This window comes from Trachypithecus francoisi, unplaced genomic scaffold (assembly GCF_009764315.1).
Source record: "Trachypithecus francoisi isolate TF-2019V2 unplaced genomic scaffold, Tfra_2.0 Contig01474, whole genome shotgun sequence".
NCBI lineage: Eukaryota > Metazoa > Chordata > Mammalia > Primates > Cercopithecidae > Trachypithecus > Trachypithecus francoisi.
In genome coordinates this window covers 9,267,778-9,295,316 of record NW_022681435.1, presented here as the reverse complement: position 1 = coordinate 9,295,316, position 27,539 = coordinate 9,267,778, and the positions used below count along the sequence as shown (strand labels likewise).

General features: G+C 41.4%; 1 protein-coding gene across 4 annotated transcripts in view; it reads left to right on the top strand.

The window, feature by feature from the left end:
• Positions 1 to 27,539, top strand: part of BCL2 (BCL2 apoptosis regulator) — a 200,071-nt gene that overhangs the window by 3,386 nt on the left and 169,146 nt on the right. Inside the window, exon 3 of one of the 4 annotated variants that reach the window (XM_033239230.1) lies at positions 14,552 to 15,131. The exons of the other annotated variants lie outside the window; for them this stretch is intronic. Coding sequence (XP_033095121.1) covers positions 14,552 to 14,641 — 90 coding nt within the window. The 3' untranslated portion in view covers positions 14,642 to 15,131. Of the gene's footprint in view, positions 1 to 14,551; positions 15,132 to 27,539 lie in introns of those variants that run through there. 4 annotated transcript variants of the gene reach the window in all.

Sequence of the window (27,539 nt, the reverse complement as noted above, 5' to 3'; positions counted from 1 at the left end):
CATCTGATCTTATTTGACCAAAGTTGACAAAATATTGATGCCACTGTTTGGTGTTTAAAAGTAAGATTAATCAAAATGCCCCAATTTAAATTTCTAAAATTTAAATGCTCTTCTCGAATTGTTTGTTGAGATCTCACATTATCAGATGTTTAGTAATTCTGGAAGAATTTACTAAAGGGTGAAAAGAATATTTTTGTTAAATATTTGGTTAAGTAGGTGGTTTGATTTTTAATCATTATAACCACAAGGTTGGGACTTCCAGACTCCAAAAGGATCCTTTTAAACCAAAGTAAAACTGATTTAATAGTTTTGCTATTTCATATTTTTATGCAAAATTCACATTTAAAAATTTTCTTTCTAGTTGAAATAAATCCAATGTGGTAACTGGTATCTGTCTATCAAGTAAGTTAATAAAAACCTGGGAAACAGAGACACATGTTTATGATAGAAATTAAGATACAACCTTGATATTTGTTGCTGAATTTCAGTGTGTTACCATCTCATGTAACTGAAGTTTCTTTTTAAGTAAAGGCTCACTGTTTTCTTTTTTTGAAACAGAGTTTTCATAGTAGACCTATCTTTGTGGTCAACAGGTATCTGAGGTTGATAAATGTAGAGGCTACATTTTATGATGCCAGACCACAAGGACACACCATAGAACATGATAAAAATTTTTTGACAAAACTGCTTCTAGTAAAAATAAATCATGTAGAAGCACAGATGGTTGATGGTAAAATATGTAATAGCTTTCAGAACAATGCATAGATGGTGACTATATAGGAAAACAATGGAATTTAGAGAAAAAAATACGTATATACCAGGAAATGCACTCATAGGACACTTTGGAATAGAAGTGGTAGTGTTTGAGAATGATAAATGATTTGCCTATCATTTCAAATGTGATTATTAATCTAAAAGTCATTTAAGGCATTTGGCATACAGACAGATTTTCTTCAAATTTACACCAGTTGGGGTTACATCTCTAATAATATGTTGTATTTTATAGTGTAAAGTAGTCTTAATGGTAAAGCTTCAGAAAAGAGCTAGCATATTTTCTTGACATGTGACAATAATCTGCACTGTCCCCAAGGCTCAGTGGATCAGCCCATCTCCTGAATACTACACTGAATGCTCCTGGCTTTAGACTTCAAGTCATTTCTTTTGCTTTGCTGCTGCTCCTACAAGATCAGAACCTTGTGAGGCTGAGGCAATCTGTTTGACTTTTGTGTTCCGTAACACGGAGAAATCAGGTCCTTGGAATGATCAGCCTCTGACAGATTGTCCCAGAAGACTACAAATTAAAGAAAGACTAAAGAAGTAATTGGCTGTAGAGTGGAGTGTGACTTTATTCCTAGGTCTGAATAAGGCATTGTGTGGCATCCAGAGAGAGGCAGGACAGAGGAAGCAGTGAGAGAGCAGCAATTCTAGAAAATATGGATACCTTGCTGCTCAGTGTGGCTTATAGACAGTAGCACACGCATCCCGGGAGCTTCTTAGAGATGCAAAAGCTCAGCTCCCACCCCAGAGCTACTGAGTCAGAATATGTGGTTTGTGTGCACATTAAAGTTAGCGATGCTGGCTACCATCCTTGGTTCCTGGTGGCATCTTTTAGGAAGAGTTGCTACCTGAGATGGATTCTGCATTGTCCCCTTCCAGTGGCCTTAAAGATCTACAGTGTTACTTGGAATACTGAATGTTTCCCAGATGTCCCCTATTGTGATCTGACTTTAGGAAGACATAAATTGGGATGAAGGAGAGATAGCAAGCAGGTAGATTAACTATAAGCCCAGTCTTCTCATGAATATTTTTCATAGTAGTTATAAAATTTATATTGGCATCACTGGTCCCATTAAAAAGTAAGATAGCTTTTCTTCTTCAATTAAAGGCAAGAGAATTAGCTCTTTTAATAGCTGTTAGTTATTATTTTATCCCCTCATAACACAGTTTAAATTCTGTAAATGACTTTAGTGACCTTGCAACTTCTTTAAGACAAAGAGACTCTTGCAGGCGAGGGGTTGAGTTTTGGGTAAGTGATGGTGAGTGACCCTCTAAACTGAGAACTTTGGTGACATTCAGCTTCGTGTCTTAGGAGAGAGTGAGATATGGACCACCAGAAGAATGAGATGATTCAGACAAGAGATTGTAGGAGACTAGCTTTATTCTATTGACGAGATGGTAATCCGACTTATTTTTTGGTGTTGGTGGTTTAGGAAGATAGGAACTTCTCCACACCTGGTAGAGTTCAGCTGCCTTTTGATTAGTCAGCAAGCAGTTTTTCCTTTCTCAATGCAGTCTACATCCAGCAAAACATTTGATGAACTGGAAAGCAATACCATTCTCATGCCAGTGTACAAATTACACGAAAGAGCATCATTTTTCTGGTGTCTGAGGATTGGCTGCTTATGGCCAATTTTGGCAGCAAAACGATAGGATTAAAAATAGCTTGAAGATGATCTAGTCTTAAATAATATATTTCATGATGAACTTTCCTGGGAAAGTGCATCTTTCTGCCTTTAAGAATCACATGACCCTTTCAATAATTTATTTAGTAGAAAAAAACACATTATTTCTCGTAGAGTTTTCAGTCATGTGCTGTGGTGTGATTGTTTCTGGACCTTCATAAAATTTTATAGTTAACTGAGTTCTCTTTTCTGTTTTGGGGCCTTTGTTGCTATTTATTGTCCATTGAAAACATGGCTTTCTTTTGTGCATTCTGTTACTTTCAGGTGTACTTTCTAATGAGAATGGATTGCCCTTTTTAGCAATCTTTGATTGAACTGGTACATTTCAGATTACTTAAATGTCATCAGGCCACACAGCATACCAGGTAACAGAAAGCCATAAATTTAAAAAACAAAAAAAAGCAAGCAAAATTCTTGTAGTTTTTTCTTATCTCTGTTCCCAGTCCTACTGCGCTGTTTGGAGGGATGATAAGCCCACTCTTGAGCAAGTGTGTAGTCTGCATGTTAACCGTGGTGCTTCCCACCCAACGTACCTCCGCACCCTTTTCTAAGGTCACTCATTATGTCTCAGCAATAGTTTAGCAAAGCAGTTTCTCAGCAGAAGTGCATTTGTGCTAGAAAACAACACTGTCTTTGTAGTGTACAAGTAGAAAGTTTTCTTTTTCCCCCAGAGATATATGGTATTTGAGATTCAAAGCTTCTGTTCAACCTTTTTAAGGTAATCTAATATCACCTTATTCAGGTATAACAGTAACTCCTCAATCTGGTCATCCTTTCTGTCAACTACATATAGGAGACTACTCAGTGAATTTACCCCACTATGAAGTTTCTCTTTCATGCCTCTTGGTTTGGCTTAAGCAACCTTAATGTTTGATGTCTAAGCAGGATTAATGATGAAAATCATCCAAGGACTGAGACAGTTATTCCACAGATATGATTGCCAGTCTTACATGAGTCCTGTCCTGGGTTAGGTTGGAGGCACGGGGAAAAGAGCTTTGCCTCTGCCCTGGATAAACTCACAGGCTAGTGTTGCAGGTGTCTTAATAAACTCGTAGTTACTGTACAGCCTGATAAGCATGATCCTAGACTCAGAGACTTAGAGGGAAAAAGCGAGTAACTATAACTTATTTTGCATGTACTTCAATCTTGGTCTAAGAATGTTATTTCTGACTATATGACTGTCCATGTGTGCATTAGGCCTAATTTAAATAGGGCCAAATGTAGATACTTTTAGAAATACTGTATAACGTAGACATATGCTTAAGAGAACTGAAAGGCAGGGGGAGTTCCCTTGTTAAATATTAACCCACTAAGCACTATTTATGCATACTAAGAAGACTTAATAAACACCAGTCTACAATTTCTAAAGCATTTCATTAATTCTTTTTAAGTAAAAGACAATCAAGGCTCTGATTAGACTGACTGGAACAGGGTAATTTAAAGAACTATCTTTCTTAAATAACTCTTGTATGCCAAAAAATACAAGTAGGTTTTGAACCAGAACAGGGGCTCCTCCTTTGAGGAGGGGAAAAACAAGCTTCTGTTTTCCTTTGGTTTGAGGTTATATTACTGTTTTATTTATCTAGACACTTCTATGATGCTAGTTACAGAAATTCACAGTCCATTGTAACACTGGCATTTGCCTTCCGACTTTTTGGGCTTGTGATCCTGTTCATTTAAATGGAGACTGTAAAACTTTCAAAATGCCAACAAAGCTGTTTTCACTTAAAAACATATTTTTAATAGATTGTTACTTGTTCTGATATATGCCCAATTCTGTATATTCCATAGCATTATTTCTCTGCCCTCCATTTGCCAGACAAAAGATGCACCCATCTGTCCTTTGGTGTGAATAAGGAATGATTATTCCTCTCTCTTCCAAACCGTGGGACTTCCTTATAGGCACCACCACCCCCATGACCATCCCCTACCTGCCTTATCATTCCACCGGCGAGGGACCTCTCAGGTGTTAGCTCCTTGTTAACTTCCAATTAGTGAAGGGTAGGATTTACCTGAAGAAAACCATAATACGCTTAGATACTAGCAAAAAGGAGCAGAAGTGGGGAGTCTAATCAAAGTGAGAGGATAACCCTCACCCCAAGCTTGCTGCAGGCAGCTGGACAGGTCAAAATTCTGTGACCAGATACTGTCCTTTACCTCCAGAGATGATAAACTTTAACCTGTGCAGAGAAAAGATAGTATCTGCTGGCAGAATTTGCACTTGCTTTGATTCCTCTAGCGCAAGATTATCGTGGGGCTATACGTGAGCCTTCAATAAATGTTTGACTAACTAAACTAAAATAGCTTAGGGTAAGGACTACTTACTTCCCCAAACGCCCTTTTAAATATGTGAGAAAGGGAATCTCCCTGACATACTGGTATGACCATTCGTAGCAATATACTGAGAGTGACTTGGGTGATTTTCTCGGGCGATCAACCACATTCCATGAGTAGGTTAACCATGGAAGACACCTGCCCTTGAGCATCGCTCTTGGGCCACATGCGTCAGTGGGGAAATTTGTGTTTCCATTCTGCTTCTTGTTTTGCCTTCACAACTTCAGGGATAGAACCGTATTCCATTTTTAGTTAATAATCAGCTCTCTGGGGCTTCCATGTAATGAGTCAGAAACTTATGACTGACTCCACTCTGCCCTTTATCATGTCTCCCAAAAACAACCCGAGAACCCACTGCATCAAGTGAAGCTTTAATTTTTCAGGGGAGGTTTTTTCCATTGAGACCAATACATCTTTTCTTGTGACAGATCCAGTTACTATATTTCTTTATTTTTAACTGTCGAAAACACAGTTAAGCTGCAACAGAATATGGTGAGTTTACCAATTTTAATACTTGGAGCACCAAACAAAGGATCAGTGTTGCAGGCTGTCTTTTCTTGACTTTTTCCAGCTCTCCTTAGCAGATAACTAGGATGATTTTTTTTTCTGCTTTACAACATGATGAATGCTATATCTCTATATTAACTCTGAAATTGAATTGCAGCCAAATATTCCTCTCAGCTGCATTAGAATTTTCTAAGAGAACATGAGACACATACTTAGTCCTCTTTGTTCAATGCTATATCTCAGATATATTGGTATCTGATTTACAATTAAAATAGGAATAAAATTAAGTACAAATTATTTCATCAGCTTTAAATATAGATTTATCTTTTTGAAAAAAAAAAAACAAAAGCGAGTCCATAAAGGATGGCAGCACTGGCATTTTTGGATGTAAAATTTCAGGTCTATCTCCTAGCCATTTCCTTTATGGATTCCTGCCAGCATCTTTAAACACACACACACATACACACGCTGAAGACACACAGAGAAGTTTTGAGGTATTTTATAACAAAATTATAAGAACAGGGAGACAAAGCCACTTACTAAACATTAAAGTGATAGTATAAGAAGAAAATGATTTGAAGAAGTCCTAATTGAGGGAAATGAGCAATTGTCCACAAAACTTAACCCTGGGTTCCCAGGAACCAGGATAGGGATGGCCATGGAGAGGGTTTTCAGGATCTGGTTGTTTAGGAAAACATGGACACTAACTTTTTTCATTGAGAAAACATTTATTGAGACCCTACTCCATGCAGAGCTCTATGCTAGGTGCTTTAGTGAAGCGAAAAAAATGTCTAAGATAACTTTTGCCTTCAAGGAACTTACCAATCAGTAGGAGACCAAGACAAGGATGCAAATCACTGTAATCCTGGACAATGTGTAGTAGACAGAGAGGCCCAACCCAGCTACAGTGATATCTGAAGAGTTTCATGTCGGAGATAATTTTGAGACAAGTTTTAGCAAACAGGCTGGCGATATGGGGAGAGGGTCTTCTGGGTAGTGGAAACTGGAGGTGTCAAAGCAGGCATGAATGTGTGAGGTGTGTTTGGGGAATTGTGGAGAGTCTAACTTGACTGGGACATGGAGAACTCTCCTTAGATAACTCCATAGTCTTGAGAACTTACCACTGCATACTAAGCTGTGAAACTCGTACATATAGCCCTCCCTATCTTTGGGTTCCACATCCATGGCTTCAACCAACTGTGGATCAGAAATATATGGGGTAGAGCAGGCACAGTGGCTTAGGCCTTTAATCCCAGCAATTTGGGAGGCCAAGGTGGGTGGATCACTTGAGGTCAGGAGTTCAAGTCCAGCCTGGCCAACATGGTGAAACCCCACCTTTACTAAAAATAAAAAAAATCAGCCAGGTGTGGTGGTGGGTGCCTGTAATCCCAGCTACTCGGGAGGCTGAGGCAGGATGATTGCTTGAACCTGGGAGGCAGAGGTTGCGGTGAGCCGAGATCTTGCCGCTGTACTCCAGCCTGGGGGACAGAGCAAGACTCTGTCTCAACAAATAAATAAATAAACAAAGTATGTAGGAGGATGTGCATATGGAAGTACTACTCATTTAGTATCAGGGACTTGAGCATCTTCAGATTTTGGTATCCAATGGAGGTTCCCAGAGCCAATCCCCTGAGGTCACCGAGGGATAGGTGTATTTAACTGTACCAGGGATGTTGAAAGGATGTTGCAAAGGTTCTGAGACAAGGCAGGATGTGTGGGTTTGAGGAAGATTGACAGTGACTGAAGCTGGATGAGGAGACCAGGTGCGAGGTCTGAAGCACCTGGAATGGAAAGGACAGGACAGGTGTGGGCCTACTACAGGTGTAGAATCAAAGGACAGACAGCAGGTCGAATATGAGGAATAATGGAGGGAAAGAATAAAGATTCAAGTGCTATTCTGACTGGCTCAAAAAAATGATACAGTCTTCCAGAGAGAAAGGAAAGATAACAACAGTTACTGCTTTGTGGGGTACATGTGATGAATTTCATTTTGGACATTCCCAGTAGGATATCCAAGTGGAAATGCCCAGTAAGGCTTAGACATAAGGATCTGGCACTCAAGAGAGAAATTGAGGCTGAACCATAATATGTCTTTCCCTCGAATCATGTAGGTTTCTCTTTTGCCTTCTTTCGTTGCCCAAAGGGGTCCTAACTGCTACTGCTGATGTTGTCTTCGTTTGCAACTGCTGTTTGCACCCCACCTTTTCCCAAAGGTAATCGGTAGACTTGCACTTGCATGGATTGGGTTAAGGTGGTTAGCTTCAAGCTTTACTGTTCAAAGCTTGGCTTCCCACTACCAGTTTGCCAACTTAATGAATCCTTCAACTTTAATCAAATTAGTATTGTTCCAAATGTTCTAATAGTATCCTCTATGTGTGACTCTAGGTCTTACAAAATCAAGGTGTCCTTTCTCACTGGGACTTCCTTATTAATAAAATATTTCTTCTATTAAATTCAACCTGGCACCAGGCATAGTAGGTAATAGACACACACAATGATTGTTTATTGAATGAATGAATAAAATGATTATGTTAGAGGCATTTTGAGCAATTCATCCTAAGCAGCTAATTTTCTCTTACTTCTTTTATTATAGTGTGTGTTTGTGTGTGTGTCTGAAACGTCCCGTCCTACAGGTTCATTAATATTTAAGGGAAATGAAAGAAGAAAAATAACTATTAAGTGTTTTGATTTCATCCTTTTCATTGAATTGAAAAAGTATATCATTTATTCCTAAAGAGAAATCTAGATTTTGCTTTATATTAAACATTTGACATGTATTTGTCCTTAAGGCTAATATAGATACCAGCCTGTTGGTTGTCACATTCTATCTGTTTATACAAAGGTTGTAGACACACAGTCTATGTACATATGCCTAGTTGCTCTCATTCCTTTTGTTTCATATCTCAAGCCTAACCCAGACTGAAAAGGTTTTGAAGGCTGAGATTATTCATCACTCTATCATTATAGAAAGCAGGGCTGGCCCAAGGTTCTCACAGTGGGAGCAAGGTGGATTTTAACTCTGGTCAGTGTTATAGCTCAAATACAAAAAGAAGTGCAGCATAAAAGTCACAAGGATAAATGGTCCCCTCGTTCTTCTCCCATAAAAACAAGCAGCCAATTGAAGGTGGAAGTCAGTACAGTTCAGCATTCCCAGAGGCGAGAGAACCTAAGATTTCATTTCTAAAGACGCTGCTCAACAAGAAGACCACCTGGGATGTCTCACATAAAACGACTGGCCTGGCAGCTTTTGGCTAAGTTCTCTATTCTGGTTCAAGCCAGCATCACAGCCTATCTGTGGTTTTAACAACTGATGGAATTTGTATTTTGAGAACCCTCATCCCTTGGCATGAAGCAAACTCAAAGCATTGTTGCTCATCAGTTGTCATCTGTTTGAGAAAGATTTTGATATGTTTACTGGTAGTGAAGCTTGACCAGACTTCTCCAGGGGCTTTTAAAAAAGATGAATGTGTCAGCTTGTAGATTTGTCCCCATGAATGAAACCACAAGCAAATTCTCTTCTCTCTTCCAGCCTCCCTTCCTCCCTCTTGTTTCTTCAGTGGCCATCTGCGCATTATGTTCCCATTGCCAGGCCCTCTTCAAGCGGCTTATCTATGAGTGAATTCAGAAACTTCAAATTATAAAGGACACCCAGATAATTGGCCTGTTCTCCAAAGTATCTGTCCCCTGTGCTGCTGCCAGATTCCTTCTTAATGAATACATCCAGTGACAGTGGGATTCTTGAGCTTGTCCGTATCTGTGAGAAAATGAGCTCCCCTGCTTTGTAACAGCTTGTGGCTCAGGGAAAAAAAATGACAGCCATTGCACAAGTTTCCTTTGAATGTAGTTTTCTTTCCCATAAATGATACTTTGAGAATACAGTTAAGGGGTTATTAGTTTTCTATTTCATGCTTGGCCTGTGTGTGAGAATAACACAAGCTGTCACTGCAAATCAGTAGCTAAAAATGCTTTGTCTGGTTAATGTGAACATTTAATATTTGGCTCAATTAAAAGTTAACCGATGAAAGTACATGTCATTGGAATTTGAAAATACCTTTTGTACGGAATACTTAAAGGGCATGACCCGTGACTAAGTCAGTGATTTTAAAATATGGAGAATATGGGGAGATTTAATATGAGTTGGGATACTTGACTCTTCTTTAAAACCTCTCTACCTGTTTGGCATGACAGGACATTGATAGAGTGGGCTCATTGTTATGGCGAAGGATCCGCTTGCATCTCTGTGTTTTTAAGTGGTTAATTGTGTTTTTGCACCTAGTCACATGATTAAAGCAGACAGAACAAGAGATCAGTTATTCATTTATACCATACTTTAAAAAACATCGAGCCAGGGCCTGGAGAAGTGGGAAGTGAGAGCAAGAGGGGGATGGCTGATAGTCTAGGGGCAGGGGTGTCCAATCTTTTGGCTTCCCTGGGCCACATTGGAAGAAGAAGAAGAACTGTCTTGGGTCACACGTAAAATACACTAACGCGAATGATAGCTGATGAGCTAAAAAAAAAAAAAAAATACACACACACACAAAATCATAATATTTTAAGAAAGTTTACAGATTTGTGTTGGGCTGTATTCAAAGCCATCTGCCCACCATGGGTTGGACAAGCTTGGTCTGGGGGAGTGAAGACTGTTCAACAGCAACCGCAGAAGAGCATGTTTAAAGCTATGAGAAGAGATGCAGCAACAGTGCGGGCGTTTTTTTTTTTTTTTTTTTTTTTTTTTTTTTTGGTTTTATTTCCATGATTTTATTTCATTCTAGTAATAGAACGAAAATTATGCCATGAAATAGGTTTTCAAGGGGTGCAGTTGTGGAGTGAGGGATACGTTCCTTTGATATTCACTCATTCCAAAATGTATACCTTTTTATTTCTTTTTCTTATTTTTTGTTTAGGCTAGTATTATCAGAAAAATATTTACTAATGATTTAGTTATGAGTAACTATGTTTATATTTTGGTTTTGTTTTGTTTTTTATTTTACGAAATTTAATTAAAATGCTTCAATAATTTCTTCATTAAGCATGATGATCCAATTCAGAATGGTTATGTTTTAACATGTCAAGAAATAACTTTTTTCATTTCGATTATACACAGCATGGCAATTAAATTTTCTTTTTTTTTTTTTTTTTTTTTTTTTGAGACGGAGTCTCGCTCTGTCGCCCAGGCTGGAGTGCAGTGGCCGGATCTCAGCTCACTGCAAGCTCCGCCTCCCGGGTTTACGCCATTCTCCTGCCTCAGCCTCCCAAGTAGCTGGGACTACAGGCGCCCGCCAACTCGCCCGGCTAGTTTTTTGTATTTTTTTTAGTAGAGACGGGGTTTCGCCGTGTTAGCTAGGTTGGTCTCGATCTCCTGACCTCGCGATCCACCCGTCTCGGCCTCCCAAAGTGCTGGGATTACAGGCTTGAGCCACCGCGCCCGGCCTAAATTTTCTAAAATTAGTCGAGGAAGTCTTCCCAGGAAGGGGACTGAGCAGGAATCAATGTAGTGAAGTGGGTGGGAGGAACCAAGTATGGCCCCAGGCAGAGCTTCGGGAACGAAGGCCAGAGGCAAGCGGCCACATGGTGGACTGCAGGAACTGAAGTTTTCAGCCTGGCTGGAGTGGAGAGTGCAAGTGGATGGGTCAGAAAGATGATGCTAGAGGTGGCCCACCCTGGAAGAGTTTGTTTCAGATATATCACCCTGACTCCACTCCAGACCGTTAACGAGACGGGGGAGAAATCAGTGACCAGATAGGAGGCTCTTTCAGCAAACGGGCAAGAGATCAAGTGCCTGACCTAGAGGAATGGTAGTGGGAACAGCAAGAAATTGCTAGCTTTGCACAATGATTAGGACTAGAGTGGAGAGATTTTTTGGAAGAGGTAATGATTGACTGAGTGCTTCAGAACGTGGCTCATTTCTTCCTCAGCTTTGCTGCTCTTTCTGTATAATTTGAGAAGAATGTGGTCATTGTTCCGGTTATATACAAATACTTTTTTCTTTTTTTTTTGTTTGTTGTTTATTTGTTTGTTTTTGGAGATGAGGTCTTGCTGTGTTGCCCAGGTGGAGTGCAGTGGCACCATATCGGCTCACTGCTGCCTTGAACTCCTGGGCTCAAGTGATCCTCCCACCTCAGTGTCCTGAGTAGCCGGGACTACCGGTGCATGCCACCACACCTAAATAATGTTTGTCTTATCTTTTGTTGAGACAGGATCTCACTTTGTTGCCCAGGCTGGTCACAAACTCCTGGCTTCAAGCAATCCTCCTGCCTCAGCCTCCCAAAGTACTGAGATTACAGGCATGAGTCACCTCACCTGATCTTATACAAACATGTGTTTTTTCTTATTTCACGTTAAAAAATATTTTCTGGTTAAAAACTCTATTTTTGTTAGAATTCACCGTGTAATAAATCTTTATTAACTATCAGTTAATAAAAGTATATTTGAGGAAATAATTCAATTATGAAAGGCAGTTTTCGTAGAATTTTTTTCCAGGTGAAAAAAATGACAGTGGTATCTTGCCTTTACGTAGGATTTTAAAGTTTCCAAAAAAAAAAAAAAAAAATTCCATATCTGTTGGCCCATTTGATCTTCACAACAACCCTAAGCAAGGCAGGTATTATATTCCAACTTCTCCCTACTTTCCTCCCCACACACACTGTTAGTTATTTGTTTATTCCCATGTAAAGAAGAAAGTTTGGCCAACAAAGGTGTGTAAGAGCCAATAAGCAAAGGAGGAGCTGATACTCATTCCCTGGCTTGGGAATCCAGTAAATATTTCTTTATCCTGTGCTGCTTCTCTGGATATGTGTTCATAAGGACACAAGATTGCTTAGTAGAGACTGAAATATATTGCATTTTGAACACTAGTATACTCTACTGCTTTCTGTCTCAAAAATGTTCGGGAAATTGGAATGCAATCTTTTGTTTCTAGTTACTTTCCCTGCTTTGATTCAGCCTTTGCAGTGTTTCTCATGCTTGCAGCAGAGGGGGATCTAGCTGCTTCCATTTGGTGCCTACATATCAGCTCAAGACCCCGTGATGATGTGCTTGTGAGCCAGGCGGGCTTGGACATGAGCTGAAGGGACAGTAGTAGGACTGATGTGCGAGGTCTCTAACACTTGAAGAGACAGCCCTGTCAAACAACCCCTTTCAACAGGGGCCAACTGGAATTAGATGAACACATGTGATTGTTTTTGCTTGTTGACACCTGACTAGCAGTGGTGTTACATTGGCATGCTGTTTGCTGCCTTTATTTCTTTGAATCCCTCAAAGTCCTTATTTACTATTTTCAAAGGTTGTAATTAGCTTTAATCAGAAGTGCCCATAGGCATAGGCCTGTAAATGTTGCTCTTCCATCTTTCTTTTTTCTTTTCCCAAGAAAATGCCACATTGGACCATCAGGAAAAATAACTAATGGGTACTAGGCTTGATACCTGGGTGGATGAAATCATCTGTACAATAAAACCCAACAAATTTACCTATGTAACAAACCTGTACATGTACCCCCGAACTTAAAATAAAAGTTTAAAAAATTAAAAAAGGATGTAAAACAAAAAAATAGAAAGAACACACACTAATAAATATGAAAAAGTCCTTCAGAGTCTTTAAATTTGCTCACAGAGCATTGGCTAAGACACTGTCTCCTTTAGTGACTAAATAAAATCTAAAAAATAAAATTGGGCTCCTCTTTTTAGGTGACCAAAAATATTTGGTACATGTTTCTTGAACGTTAAAAATGGTGGAGCCTCCATCAGTAGGGTTTCCACAGTGGTAAAGGGCATGTTACTGCAAGTTCATTCAATCAACAAATATTTATAAAGAGCCTACTCTGTGCCAATCATTGTTCTAGGGGCTGGAGCTATAACAGAAAACATGACAGGTAGGAACTCTCCTATCTCTTGTGAATCCCACATTGTGAGGAAGTCAGAAAAGTAAACAACTTAAAAATTAACAATATAACATAAGGGCCACAAAGTAAAGAAAACAGGCCAATGCAAGGTAAGGGTGCTGATGGGACAATATTAACTTCCTCCTGGGTCTTTGAGATTTTTCTAGCAGTACTACAGTTTACACAGAGGAGATTTAATGGGTTTTTCTTCATTAATAGTTGAAAACAGTGTTGTACCTTAAAAATAATAGAGGTATTAGTATAATATAGCCCTTACATCAGTTTAAAATGAGTTACCACGAACAATATAAACTTAAAGAGACTTTTACTGTTTTTGGCTAAAATATTTAGAGCAATCTTTTCCTTACCTACTCATCCTCATTTTCCCCATTTCCGTTTATCACAACATTGGTCCTTGGCCTCAGTCACTGAAAGTCAGGAGGAAGGAAGGAAATGAATATTTATTGAACCCCGATATGTGCCAGACGCTGGATTTAACACTTTTAGGGGTAGGAGATTATTTAACCTTAATAACCTCTTCCTGAGGGCAGGAAGTGGATTTATAGATGCGGAAACAGAGGTTCTGCAAAGTCAAGTGACGTTGCCTGGTAAGAGGCAAAACCAGCATCCTTTATTTAGGCAATCCAAGTGATGTTCATGTCCTCTGGAGCTTACATTTTTAAAACAAAAATTTAAACAGAAACATATTACAAAAGAACAACTTTATGCATGTGACTTTTTGGGTTCTTTAGGAAGCCAGTTAGTCATCTTTAGTTTAATAACTAGCAGGTGAAATCTTTCCTACAACATGGAATTTTAAGTTCTTTCGTAGTTAAAAAATAAATGAAACAACTCTTTTTTCTGTCTCCCTTTCGACTCCTAGAGTCTGTTTAAATAGCCTTTGAAAAATAAGTACTAATCATTGCTTCCTACCAAGACCAGACACCTGATTCAGAAGCTCTCACCAGGGTCAGAGTGTGCGTTGGAAAAACAAACCCACAGTGCCTTCCTGGTTCCAGAGAAATGATCTCACTGTCAAATTGTAACCTGCCTAATACCTTAATAAAAAGGTGGGGAAAGTCTGCGGTTTTACCTCTGGTATGATCCTTATCCCTTCACTCTTTTTATTTTAGGCATAACCTTAGTGTTTTTTTTCTTCTAGAGTCCAGAGGTGGAATGACATGTCACTCAGGTTTACAAGATGAGGATGTATCTGTTTTTATATTCAGCTGTAAATTTTATTCTACTTAAAAACAAACCCACCTTCAGCAGCCAGGGCGTATCAAGGGAGAGTTATTTCCATCCCCCTCAGTTTAATTTGGATACATTTGGCCCAGAACAGCACACTGTTTCCATAATAACATTTGAACAGGATGCCCTTGTGTTATTTGCAGGGCTAAGGGAGTTTCAGCATGGGCCAGGAAACTACTTTCTTAAAAGAAACTTGAACACGAAATTCTGACAAGATAGGAAACTCTTACTGCATCCTTGCTAAACCTCTGCCCCCCACCCCTACTTTCTCATTTATTTATATATCTCTTGTGTTATGAAACACATATAGGTTGAATATTTAACTCACTCTGAATTCATGTGCAGAATAAGTCACTCTTCAGAAGGACGAAAATAATGTTTTAAGTGGTTTGTTTAATAAAGCACATATTAAAAAATTTCAATTCAGCATCTTCCCTGGGCACAATATGTTATGACTTTTTAGAGTAGAGCTTCATGGGATTTCATAAGGAAGCCAAAAAGGAAGGGAAATTATTATTCGGGCAGAGGGACAATAGTGACCTTTCATTAAGCAAGACAGAGTTCACCACCAGGCTCCCCAAACCCCAGGCTCTGTGTTAGTTGAACTGAACAAGCCATCAACTATTTCCTCTCTCTCTTTCTCTCTTTTTTTCTTTGAGACGGAGTTTCGCTCTTGTTGCCCAGGCTGGAGTGTAGTGGTGCAGTCCAGGCTCACTGCAACCTCCGCCTCCCGAGTTCAAGCGATTCTCCTGCCTCGGCCTCCCGAGTAGCTGGGATTACAGGCACTTGCCACCACACCGGCTAATTTTTTTTTTGTTTTTTTTTTTTTTTTTTTTTTTTAGTAGAGACTGGATTTCATCATGTTGGCCAGGCTGGTCTCGAACTCCTGACCTCAGATGATCCACCTGCCTCGGCCTCCCCCCCAGAGTGCTGGGATTACAGGCGTGAGCCACCGCACCTGGCCTCCTTTCTTTGATAGACCAGACTGCTTTAAAAATATTGGTCCAATATCACCTAAAATGTTTCATTTATAAGCCATAACCCAACATTGTAATATTTAAAAGACTGCTTTATGTAGTTTTTACATACCCTTAAGATCCTAATGAATTCAGATAATCAGTATTTTTGTTATTTTAACAGCTTTACATGTGGCCTCTTAGTTCTAGAGTTTGATCTCAGGAGAAGCGAAGAGCAGATTTGGATTCTGTGCCGTGAACAGGCGCACTGGTTTCCCGTGTGAAAAGGACAAAGCCCTGCCCCTTCTGGAGCTCGATTCTTTTTGGGATTATTCATAATGTTCTCCAAGAAGCTTGGAGTGCCTGTTTGTCACCAGTATTGTAATTCGTGAGTAAAAGATCCCTATGACTGCAAAATACATTAGCACCTTCAGAGATTATTGTTTCTTGATGATGGTGTGAATCACAACTAGGAACTAGGATGTCATTTCAGCGCCTTCTGTGCAGAGGGATGTCACGAAGTTCGTATGCTAAAGTTCATACCCATTGCTTATAAGAGCTCAGCCACCCTTCTCAACCAGTTCATGTAAAAATCTATCTGTATAAATATGCATATGTATGTATGTATGTATGTGGTGTGTGTGTGAGTTAAAATATACATAAAATTTACCATTTCACCCCATTTTAAATGTATAGTTCAGTGTCCTTCAGCACATTTACTTGGTTACATAAACCATTGGTATGTAATCCATGACTGCCATCTGTTTCCAGCACTTGTTCATCATTCCAAATGGAAACTCTACCCATTAAACTATTAACTCCCTGTTTCTTTTTCTCCCCAGTCCTGGGTAGCCATTATTCTATTTTGTGTCTCTATAAATTTGACTCTTCGAGGAAGAATTTGCTTCTTCCCATAAGTGGAATTAGACAATATTTGTCCTTTTGTATCTAGCTTGTTTTATCTAATGTATTTTCAGAGTTCATCCATGTCGTGGCATGCGTCAGAATTTCATTCCTTTTTAAGGCTGAATAATATTCCATACCATTTGCTTTTTTAAAAGTCCATTTTCTCACAAAATTGGTTATCATTTACCACCCCCTGCCCCCGCCAGCCAATAGAAACAGCAAATATATTAAATTAGAATTGACCCAACAGAGGAGGTAATGGAGGCCTGTAAATTATTCAAAGAATTATTTTAGAGTCTGACAGCAAGGAAGAAGACAAAAATGCTTTTAAAACCAGCTCAGGAGTCTCTGAGGCTCTTCTGTGTGGGGCAGTCACAAAGATCGCTATGGCTCCCGGAGTTCTCACTGGATCGTAGCACAGGACGATCTTAGTGATTCCTAATGATGCCACTGAGTCATCAAGACATAGAGTTATTTTCTGTAGGGAGAGTCAAAGAGTTCAGGGAAAGTGGATAGTAAGTTGCAGAAATATCTCCATTCCAAATGGTTAAAATTTTTTAAAAGTTTAGGCTTCAGGCATCTGAAAAATTTACTTATGTGAAATGATTCTCTCTCTCTATATATATAGAGAGAGAGAGAGAGAGAGAGACAGAGAGAGCGCGCGTGCACAAGATCTCCTTCTTTTTTGTTTTTTCTTTTTTTTTCTTTTTCTTTTTTTTTTAACAAACGCTTACATATCCTTCAAGCCCAGGCCAAATGGCACCTTCTCTGTGAATATATACATATGTGTGTGTGTGTGTGTGTGTGTTAAATAGGCAAAGAGACCTTCGGGGCGTTTGCTGACTTCTTTCATTCTTTTTCATCTCCTACCTCCCTTTCTAGAGTAGAGAATTAGTAGGAACTTGACTCAAGTGGATAGGGATGTAATTTCTGGGGGGAGTTTTTGCTGCCTTACTGCATCTAAATTATTCTGTCTGTGCATAAATTAAGTTGTATACATATTTAGAAGAGCCACCTCCCCCGCTGCAGGATGCATAGAGTGGTTTTTGTGAGGAGCTGCTTTGCAGCCTCAACTCTGCCTCCTGACTTCATTTTGAAACCACTGTACAATGAAACGTGGTCATTTGTTTGTTCCACATTCTTTGTGCCTACTGGGTTTCTGGACATGATCTCTGGCCTTGGTGGGGACAGTCTCCTGGGGAAACAGACACACAAACAGATTTATTACAGTCCAGTGAGTTTTTTCCTGGGAAAGTTAAGGATGGTTTCACAGAGAAGGTGCCATTTGGCCTGGGCTTGAAGGATACGTAAGAGTTTGTTCAAAAAAAAAAAAGAAAGAGATCTTGCTCTCTGGAGAATGTGAAAGGGTACCATATGCAAATAAGCAGAGTATTTGAAGGGCCTGCCAAGCTTGGGAATGGCAAAGAGGCCAGAGTGACCAGAAGAGGGGCAGTTGGGGATGGAATGGAAGGGGATGAAGTGGGAAGATAGTGGAGGCTTGCTCTCCAAGGCTCTGTGTGCCCCACTAAGGAGTTTGATTAGATCTTTCCTGCAGTGGAATGCCAGTAAAGGTTTCTAGCAGGATAGTAAGTGACATGGCCGGATGTTTTTGTTGATGAAAACACTGCTGGTAGCAGTGTGTTGGTGGCAGTGAGGGCAGCAAGGAGGCCAGATGGGAAGGTGGGGTCAGGTGCCCAAGTGAAGGTGCTGGGCAGCTGCCCCGAGGCATGGGCAGTAGGTACTGCCAGGAAGGGACTACCTGAAAAGGTGTTCTAAGGTAGAATCAACAAGATTGTACACAGTTGATCATCGCTGAATACTCAGTGCTTAGCGCAAGGCAAGTACATAGTAGATGCTCAATAATATTGATTGAGTGAATGAATGGACGGGTAGCTGGGCACACATGACGAGCAGTACTAGCAAGTGTTAAAGTGACACCCCAGCTATACTCATGACAGTGATAAAGCAGAGGTTCACATGGCCTGTACTTTGCCCAATGCTTTCTAAATGTTCTATCGCTATTCGTGTATTTCTTTCTTACAACAGTACTGGGAGGTGGTGGTGTTTTTATCCTTGTCTTGCAAATGAGAACACTGAGGCTTGCAGAGGCGCCTCATTACAGCTTTTTGGGTGGCTGGGCTGGAATTTGAACCCAGGCTGTTTCAGAGTACTTGGTGCCCTTAATTCTGATGCTCTGCTGCCGCCCAGCTTTTGAGCCTTCCAGGAAGCTGCTGCTTTCAAGGCCTCAGAAGTGATGACTCGGGGCAAACCTAAGTGGTGGCAGGATGCAGAGAAGCCTGTTTAGGAAACCATTTATCTCACGTAGACATGCCATCTGAGATGACCTTAGTAGAAATAACAATGGCAATGATAACAGCTCCGCAGCCTTTTCCCAGGCATAAGAAACTAGTTTTGTAATGAAAATGGAATTTCTCTGGGGAATAGTCCTAGAAAGAGATAGGCAGTTGAGATAAAAATAACAAAATATAAAATAGCATTGCATTGTTTTTTGTGTATTTTTCCTTCCACCTTTGTCCTTCTCTGTTGTGTAATTTACCTTGTTCCCTTGGCCATGGGTAGGTTGGGCGTCACTGTGATTTGACTTTTGTCCTGTGCCCCAAAGGAAGGGATGAGCGTGTGCATTTAGGGGTAGCTGTTTGCACCTTGCCTGTAGTTTGCCCTCAACATAGCTAGCTGAAAGGAGGAGAGGCCCTTAAGGGTAAACCTTGCTTTAGGAGTCGAAGCCCTTGGCTTTCTGGAATGAAGGATGGTGAGTTTGGTTTCCCAGATGGCCCATGGGCCAGACTCTGAGCTCCTTGGCATTCAGGTGTGTGTGCTGTTCTGGATCATTACATCCACAACTGAAGCTGTGTTTTCAAGCCATAGGTCAGAGTCGTGTAAAATAAACTCTTGTCATAACAAAGGATGTGGCAGCCAGATTACAGCTCAGAGTTCCTTCACTCATTTACCCCAGAGGACGCTGATTTTCATGTCAGCATAGGGAAGAGATTCCATTTGTGTGCCGATTCTAATTGGGGGTCTGTCTTGCTCGACCACCCTGGTAAATGGTGATAAATACTGGTGGCCATAGCAGCACGGAGAGAGAGAGCCGGCCTGGAAACCCAGCCAAGCTCTCTTGGCTTCAATTTTATGCAAATTTGCCTAACAAAATGCAAATGATTTCACAGGAATACAGATCCCAGGGACACGTGCTCATCTGTTTTCAGCAGGGTTCCTGGGCTTTTAGAAGCAGCCGCTTGAGAGGCCAGGCAAGTCCACAGAGAGGCAGGTTCAAGGTGGCTTGCAAAGGAATGGCTCATCCCATCAGCCGGTGCCACGCCTGGAATTTCATTACCAGCAGCGGCTTTCCCTTTGGCAGTCCGCGAGCCAAGACTTCTGTGTTTTGGGAACAGGAAAAGGTCAACACAGACTAATGCTTTTTCAAAAAGTCCTTTATTCTTCCTCTTATCTCACAGATTTTCTGTGATCACAGTATATATCCAAACATTTACTCATCCCACACATATTGATTGGTCATTTAGTCACTAAAAGGCGCTGTGCTAGGCACTGAGAAAAGGCTGCTCTGTGCCACCAAGGTGTGACACTATAACATTGTGTCTAAAATCTACTCCCACCCTCTCCAGTGCCATGGCTGTGGCAGCCACTGGCCACCTGTGGCTGCCAGGCTCATGTAATGTGGCTAATCTAAATTGAGATGCGATTGGAGTATAAAATACACACCAGGTTTACTGGATTTCAAAGATGTAGTATGATGAATAAATGAATGCAAAATGTTTTATCAGTAATTTTTATATTAATTTTGTGTTGAAGTGATAACATTTTGGTTGTATTAATTTAATGAAATATATTAAATATGACCACCAGAAAATTTAAAATTACTTATGTGGTTCCCATTATATTTCTTTTTTTTTTTGAGACAGAGTCTCGCTCTGTCGCCCAGGCTGGAGTGCAGTGGTACGATCTCGGCTCACTGCATCCTCTGCCTCCCAGGTTCACACCATTCTCCTGCCTCAGCCTCCTGAGTAGCTGGGACTACAGGTGCCCGCCACCACGCCCAGCTATTTTTTTGTATTTTTAGTAGAGACGGGGTTTCACCGTGTTAGCCAGGATGGTCTCCATCTCCTGACCTCATGATCCACCCGATTCAGCCTCCCAAAGTGCTGGGATCACAGGCGTGAGCCACCGCGCCCGGCCGATTCCCATTATATTTCTTTTGTACAGCACTGGTCTAGATTGGTAACCATTTATTGCACAATGTGGTCACCTTTTTATTTCCATAGTTGGATATTACTGTATAGGAGGATAGAAAGACCTTTCCTTTTTTCCGCAGATGAGCTACAGTTGTGTAACCCTTTTTAAAGTCCATTCATATTCACGTTCTTGTGGCTCCCATTGTCAGTCTGCTGAGCTGGGCGGGGAAGGCCTCGCCATACTTTTGCAGGTGAGCATAGTGAAGTGTAAGAGGTCACTGTTGCCAGCCTGCCCTTAGATTTAAGCCAGGAATAAAATTTTAGTAGTTTCTGGGTGGATGTGGTGGTTCATGCCTGTAATCCCAGCACTGTAATCGGCCACTGTCAGAGGCCGAGACGGGAGGATCACTTGAGCCCAGATGTTCAAGACTAGCTTGACCAACTTGGCAAAACCCTGCCTCTACAAAACACAAAACAAGCCAGTCATGGTGGTGTGTGCCTGTAGTTTCAGCTGCTTGGGAGTCTGAGATGGGAGGATCCCTTGAGGCTGAGATGGGAGGTTGAGGCTGCAGTGAGCCATGATTGTGCCACTCCTTTCCATTCCAGCCTGGGTGACAGAGTGAGACCTTGTCTCAAAAAAAGGACTTCAGTAGTTTCTAACTCTTGCCAGCCTGGACCATTACAGCTGGGTTGGGAAGGTTGTAAATAGAACTTTTGACTTCTATTCCAATGCCTATTAGAAATATACTAAAATTTATGCACAGAAATATTTACTTTTATTTCTGTACCAAAGATGATAGAACACAGCCCACTTAGAAGTATTTTTGTGTGCATGTGTACGTAAATACACACAAACATGTCCTGCAGCTGGCTAATAAAAGTAATCAAAGCCTGTAGCGGATATTCAGTGTAAAGGTAAGACTTGCTGAATGTTGAGGCCCATTGGGGAAGGTCAGGGTCACAACCAGGGGACATTTTCTTCTGTTGGGAGTCAACTACTGTTAGGGCAAATTCCTTGCAGGATGAAGCAAAGTTGGTGGATCCCACCTGTCAGAAAATCCTGCGACTGGGCTTTAGTCCTTGAGGGATGGAAGGACAAGGCAGGTACCCTGGACCAAAGAGGCAAGGGATCCGACCCAGGGAGTCACCCAGCGTTGGGGATGGCTTAGGAAAAAGGATGGGGAGGTGCAGTTCTAAGGAAGAAGAGAGAAATGATCAAAAAGAGGAGGTGGATATGGGGGAGAGCTGTGTAGGGCATTTAGGGCAAGGGACCTTGCGTTGTATTCTTCTGACCCACCAGGCACTTGCTGTTTGGGCATGTCCTACTCTTCTGAGCTTTCATTTCTTCATCTGCAAATGGGGGAGTTGAGTTAGAGGGTCCTTCACTAACGTTTTGTGATTCTATGAGTTTTGAAGGCCAGAGAATCAGCAAGAATCATATTAATAAACTGTCAATGATGGTATAAAAGTTTTGCTTCTCACTGCTGCTCTTTCTGCTGTCTGATGTGCTGGGGACTCTGGGGTCTATGGTAAATGAGATCATTGGCCTGGACCATTCACTTGGCCCTTGACAGACACAGGTGGGGTCTAGGATTTCTTTGCAACTACAGCCAATATGTACATATTGTAGTATAATATGTAAAAACGTTTATACCTACTTGTGTTTATTGGTTCTCTCTGTTCTCCTTGTCCCTACACTTTCTATGAATTATAATTTTTTTATTTTTTATTTTGGAGACGGAGTCTCGCTCTGTCACCCAGGCTGGAGTGCAGTGGCGCAATCTCTGCTCACTGTAATCTCCACCTCTCAGGTTCAAGCAGTTCTCTGCCCCAGCCTCCTGAGTAGCTGGGACTATAGGCACTCACCACCATGCCCGGCTTATTATTTTTTTTTATTTTTATTTTTAGTAGAGATGGCAGTTTCACCATCTTGGCCAGGCTGGTCTTGACCTCGTGATCCACCCACCTCGGCCTCCCAAGGTTCTGGGATTACAGGTGTGAGCCACCGCACCCAGCCGAATTATAATTATTTCTTATCTCCTGTCTTCAGAGTCTAGTGTTACACAGATAGTAATTCTCCCACATTGCTCATATGATTTAGTAAATCACTGCGTGTTCTCGGTTTAGAACCATTTTCCCTGTCTTATACCTTCTATGAATTAAAAAGCTTTTGGACCATGGATGAATGACATAAGAATTTAACTGCCCTTTTTTTTTGCGTCTCGCTCTGTCGCCCAGGCTGGAGTGCAGTGGTGTGATCTCGGCTCACTGCAATCTCAGCCTCCCAGGTTCAAGTTATTCTCCTGCCTCAACCTCCTGAGTAGCTGGAACTACAGGTGTGTGCCACCATGCCCAGCTAATTTTTTGTGTTTTTAGTAGAGACAGGGTTTCACCATGTTGGCCAGGCTAGTCTTTTTTTTTTTTTTTTTTTGAGACAGAGTCTCGCTCCGTTGCCCAGGCTGGAGTGCAGTGGCGTGATCTCCACTCACTGCAAGCTCTGCCTCCCGGGTTCACGCCATTATCCTGCCTCAGCCTCCCGAGTAGCTGGGACTACAGGCGCCCGCCACCATGCCCAGCTAGTTTTTTGTATATTTTTAGTAGAGACGGGGTTTCACCGTGTTAGCCAGGATGGTCTCGGTCTCCTGACCTCGTGATCCACCCGTCTCGGCCTCCCAAAGTGCTGGGATTACAGGCTTGAGCCACCGCACCCGGCCGCCAGGCTAGTCTTGAATTCCTTACCTCAAATGATCCACAGGCCTTGGCCTCCCAAAGTGCAGGGATTACAGGTATGAGCCACCCTGCCCAGCCTAACTACTTTTTCTTTTTAAAGAATTTATTTTAATTGGGTTTCGTAAATGCAGGGAGACAAAAGCCGTTGGATCTTGGGATAGCTTTGTATTTTGTAGAGAATCACCCCAGGAGCACATTCCCTCACTGAGGGTTCCAGCCACCTCTTCCGCCTCATTATACTTTGCTTAGCACCGAGAAGTCTGGCATCGTTTCTGTTGGAATGAAAAGATTGGCAGAGCTGCCCTGGACAACAGCACTGTAAAACACTGTGGCAGAAGGTTTGGTCTACATACCAAGGCAGCCAAAGTATTAATTGCATTCTCTGTGATCACAAAATAAGGCGCTGAATTATTCTCTTCATGTTTTAAGAATGACAGGCTTTTGCTCTGCCAGCTCCAAGCATAGTGCATCACATGGAAAGGAGATGCTAGGTTTGCAAAAAAAAAAAAAAAAAAAAAAAGAGAGAGAGAGAGAGAGAAAGCACAGGAGTGAAGATCTCTGGTAGCCAGCTGGTTCCTAAAAAAGATTTAAAGCTGAACGGTTGCATGATAGGTACCCATGAAAGATCAGGAGCCGGGTGAGGAAGTGTTTCCATAAATTTACATACTCTATTAAACCATGTTCTATTTTGAAATCTTACTTTAGATTTTGAAATGAGACTTTTCACGTTGCTGGCTATACTTTGATCCCATTTTCCTTTTCCTTTGTTTTGGTGTATTTACTGGAGAAAACTGGTTACGATATTTCTGTATGTACTTGTCTCCCCCCAGCCCCTGAACAAGCACTCATATGTGAGTATTATGGATATCCAAGGTCCTCTGGACACCCCAGTCTCTTTCCCAAAGCTGCCTCCTCAGAGCCTGCTGTCCCGTCTTCCGGGAATGTACCCATTTGAAAACCCACACTCACGCTACCTCAACACATATGCAGTTTCTTGCTGGTCATTCCTTTAATCTCAGTGGAAGATATCTCATAGAGAACTGTTGGTGATTGTTTAACTTGGTTGGGAGGAAAATAGATCAAGCAGGTGACAACCTGCATATTGGGGATTTTCCTATGCTGAAAATTGTTATTCTCTTGCAGCACTCCACCCTCCCTTCACAGCCCCCAAAAAGAGAAGTACGAGCGCTGCTGATGTTCAGGGTTTGAATATGTTTTGGTTTAAGATGTTCAGTGGAATTAGAGAGAATTTCATCCTGGGCAGTGCAGTCAGGCTGGAGGAGTATTTTGGTTTCATATTACTAAACCTTGTTTTCCCATCCCAGCTGCTTGTGTGCTATCTTGGGGCCACTGAGAACCTGGCTGGGCTCTGCGGGGTGGGAGTGTTGTCCTGGGGCTGAGTCCAGCCAGGGGTGAGGTCGTCTTGGTGCACATCTTGCACGTTGCATGAAGCGCAGAGCCCAGCTTGGCTCTTCTGAACTTCCCCTGTGGGGATGCACCCTCCAACCAAAGTGAGGGTCCAGCGGCCACCAGGTTGTGACATGAGAGCCGTTGCTATTATTACTCATAACGTGCAGCGGGAGGAAGGGTACCCAGACCACAGACATCTTCTGTCTCTGGGCCTGTGCCTGCTGCAGTTGGCAGACAGCTCCTGAGCTCCTTCCCTAATGCGTGGTGGGAGAGCGCTTTCTTCAGCACTTTCTTCGCAGGGTTTCCTGCAGCAGAAGCCTTCCTGATGCTCTTTACCCCCATACTTATTTCACCCCCAGAATCAAGGAGAACTGTTAAGCCATTCCTCAGTACGATGTGTCATGGCTGAAGAACCATTCATTCAAGACATTGGTGAAGAGGGTTCGTTCTTTGCCTTTCTTCAAAGACCGTTTATTTGCTGTCCATTTGCTGAGCACCTGGGTGGTGCCACATATGAACCCATTTCCTTCTGTGTGCAAGGAAATGTGTTCCTTCTCTCCCTTTCTATTACTAGAGTGCAAGTCCCAGCTAGTATGGTATGGGTGAGTGCGCTGTGTAGTCTGGAACCACAATTAGAAAGGAAAGCCTTTCTAAAGGTGATTTGTCTTGATATTCATTAACCTATTAGATTGCCATTCTTTCATATATAGGATGACCATAAAATGTCTCATCCAAGCTGAGACACTTGTTATTAATCATTATACTGGGACAATAGGGTAGGCCAGGATGGTCCCAGGCAAGCGGATGCCTAGAGTAATAACCCTGCACATATGAATCTTTTGAAGGATTGGGCATGACTTTTTTTTTTTTTTGCACTGGGGTTGGCTGGGGCTAGGAGTTTGTGATCAATCCTTCCAGTATTTTTCTGAAAGCCAGTGAACTATTTTGTAGGTTTCTGTGTCGTTAGAAACATGCAAACTTACCCACTAAAACTACTCCAGTTGATCTGTTAAGTCATTCACTAGGTCTTACCTGGACTCTCTTTGCTGTCACTTTCATGATCTGTCCACATCACTGGCCCTTTCTCGTATCACCTAGCTCTCCTGTGAGCCCAGGAGATATAAAGTGGGTTCTAGCCTTCTTGGACTCTAATTTAACTTGCTTCCCATGGGAATCTTCTAACTGTTTACCCAAACCACCTTCTAGACATTCATTTCTTTGTTTAGGATTCTAAGAATAGGAAAGGAGACATAAGCTAGATTCCATGCCTGTTTCAGTAAGATTATCTTTCCAACATGAGAAAGGAATATATCTAAAAAATTCTTTCAGCATTTTTTCCCACTTTATTGAGAAAAAAAAGAAATACTCATGAGTACTCCAGGGCCTTGGTTGATAGTGTGACAAAAATAGTTCCAACTAAACTAAGTAATTCAAGGCTGTTTGCTTTATCTTTGTACTCTTTCATGTGTTCCTGAGTCTTTTACAGATTGGGATGGTATGCTTTGGTTTAAATCGCAAACTCTTGTGTTTAACTTCCTCTGAATGATCCCCAGGATGGACCTGTTGTGGTGGACCTGTTGACACTTGATGAGTATTGGTTTCTAGTGCAAATGATGACCTGTTGAAGGGCATGAGGCATATCTGAAGGTAGCTGTCCAACTAGGTCGCATTCTCATCAACACTGTATTGTGAATCCTTGGTAAGAAGAGTGATAACTTTTGGCAAAATGTAGTTTTTAAAAATAACCATGAACTTCAGTGTCCCCAGTCAAAATAATAATTCATTTGGGGAACAATTTAGAGATTCTTTTGACAAATACAGAGAAATGCAAACCAATCATATGCGCCTCAAGCATTTGATATAGGAAGAAAATCAGCATCTACTAAGTAACTTGTGAAAACCTTATCCATTTTTTGCTTTTTCGCACTTTTCAATCTGCAGCATAAATTAGGCCACAGGAAAAGGATGGCGTACCTTCAAAGAGCCAGTTGGGTTGGCTGTGTTCTTTCTATTCGTGGAAAACAGCTGTGGGTGCCGGGTGTCAAAGTCAGGCTTTTGTTCCATGCTAAGGTAGGAAGGTTTGTTCTTGAGACCTATCACTCTTCTGTGGAGGAGGAGTTCGCAGATGGTGAGCTGCTTTATCAACATCTCGGAGGCTTTTGAAATATGTTGATAATGACCTGGGAAAAAGGGTCGGGTGGGATGAGGGTGGGAGTAGGAAAGAAACATTCGGCCCACACAGTGCTCATATCTTCTCTTGTTTTTGTATCTGTGGCAACTGCAGATTAAATGAATTAGGTTATTCATTTCCATTGCCTTCTACCAAATAGAAGTACTTACTTAAGCCTTGCAGATTTTTTTCCTGCTGAGTGAAGCCTGAACTGAGTCCATGAAAGGAGATCTCCCCAAAGCAAGGGCTCCTGTTTCCCTCCTTGCATCCTATTTCATTCAAGTGAAATTCCTGCCATGGCATTTATCCTGAGCTTTGTCGCACAGGATTACTGTGATGGTCCTTGCTATGAATGAAATGTTAAGGTGTTTTCTTTAGCTCAAGATAAAAACCAGTTTCAGGAATGAATTCTCCTTTGCTATGAAAAACATGTTCTAAGGGAAGAAGCCTTGCCTCATTTCCATTTTTATGTTGAGCACATAGTTGGGAAGTTCCTTTAATACTGCCTGTCTTGACTCACTGTCTCACTATTTTTTTTTTTTTTTTTTGTCCTGATTCTCTTGCGCGGGACCTTTTTCATCCCCATAGCTTCCTTATCGTCTGTATGCAGCTGATTCTCAAATGGGTATTTCTGCAAATTCCAGTTCTGCTTATATACCATTTCCTGATGACCCTTTCTATCTGGACTTCCTGTTGGCAGTTCAAATTAAACACATAATCAAAATA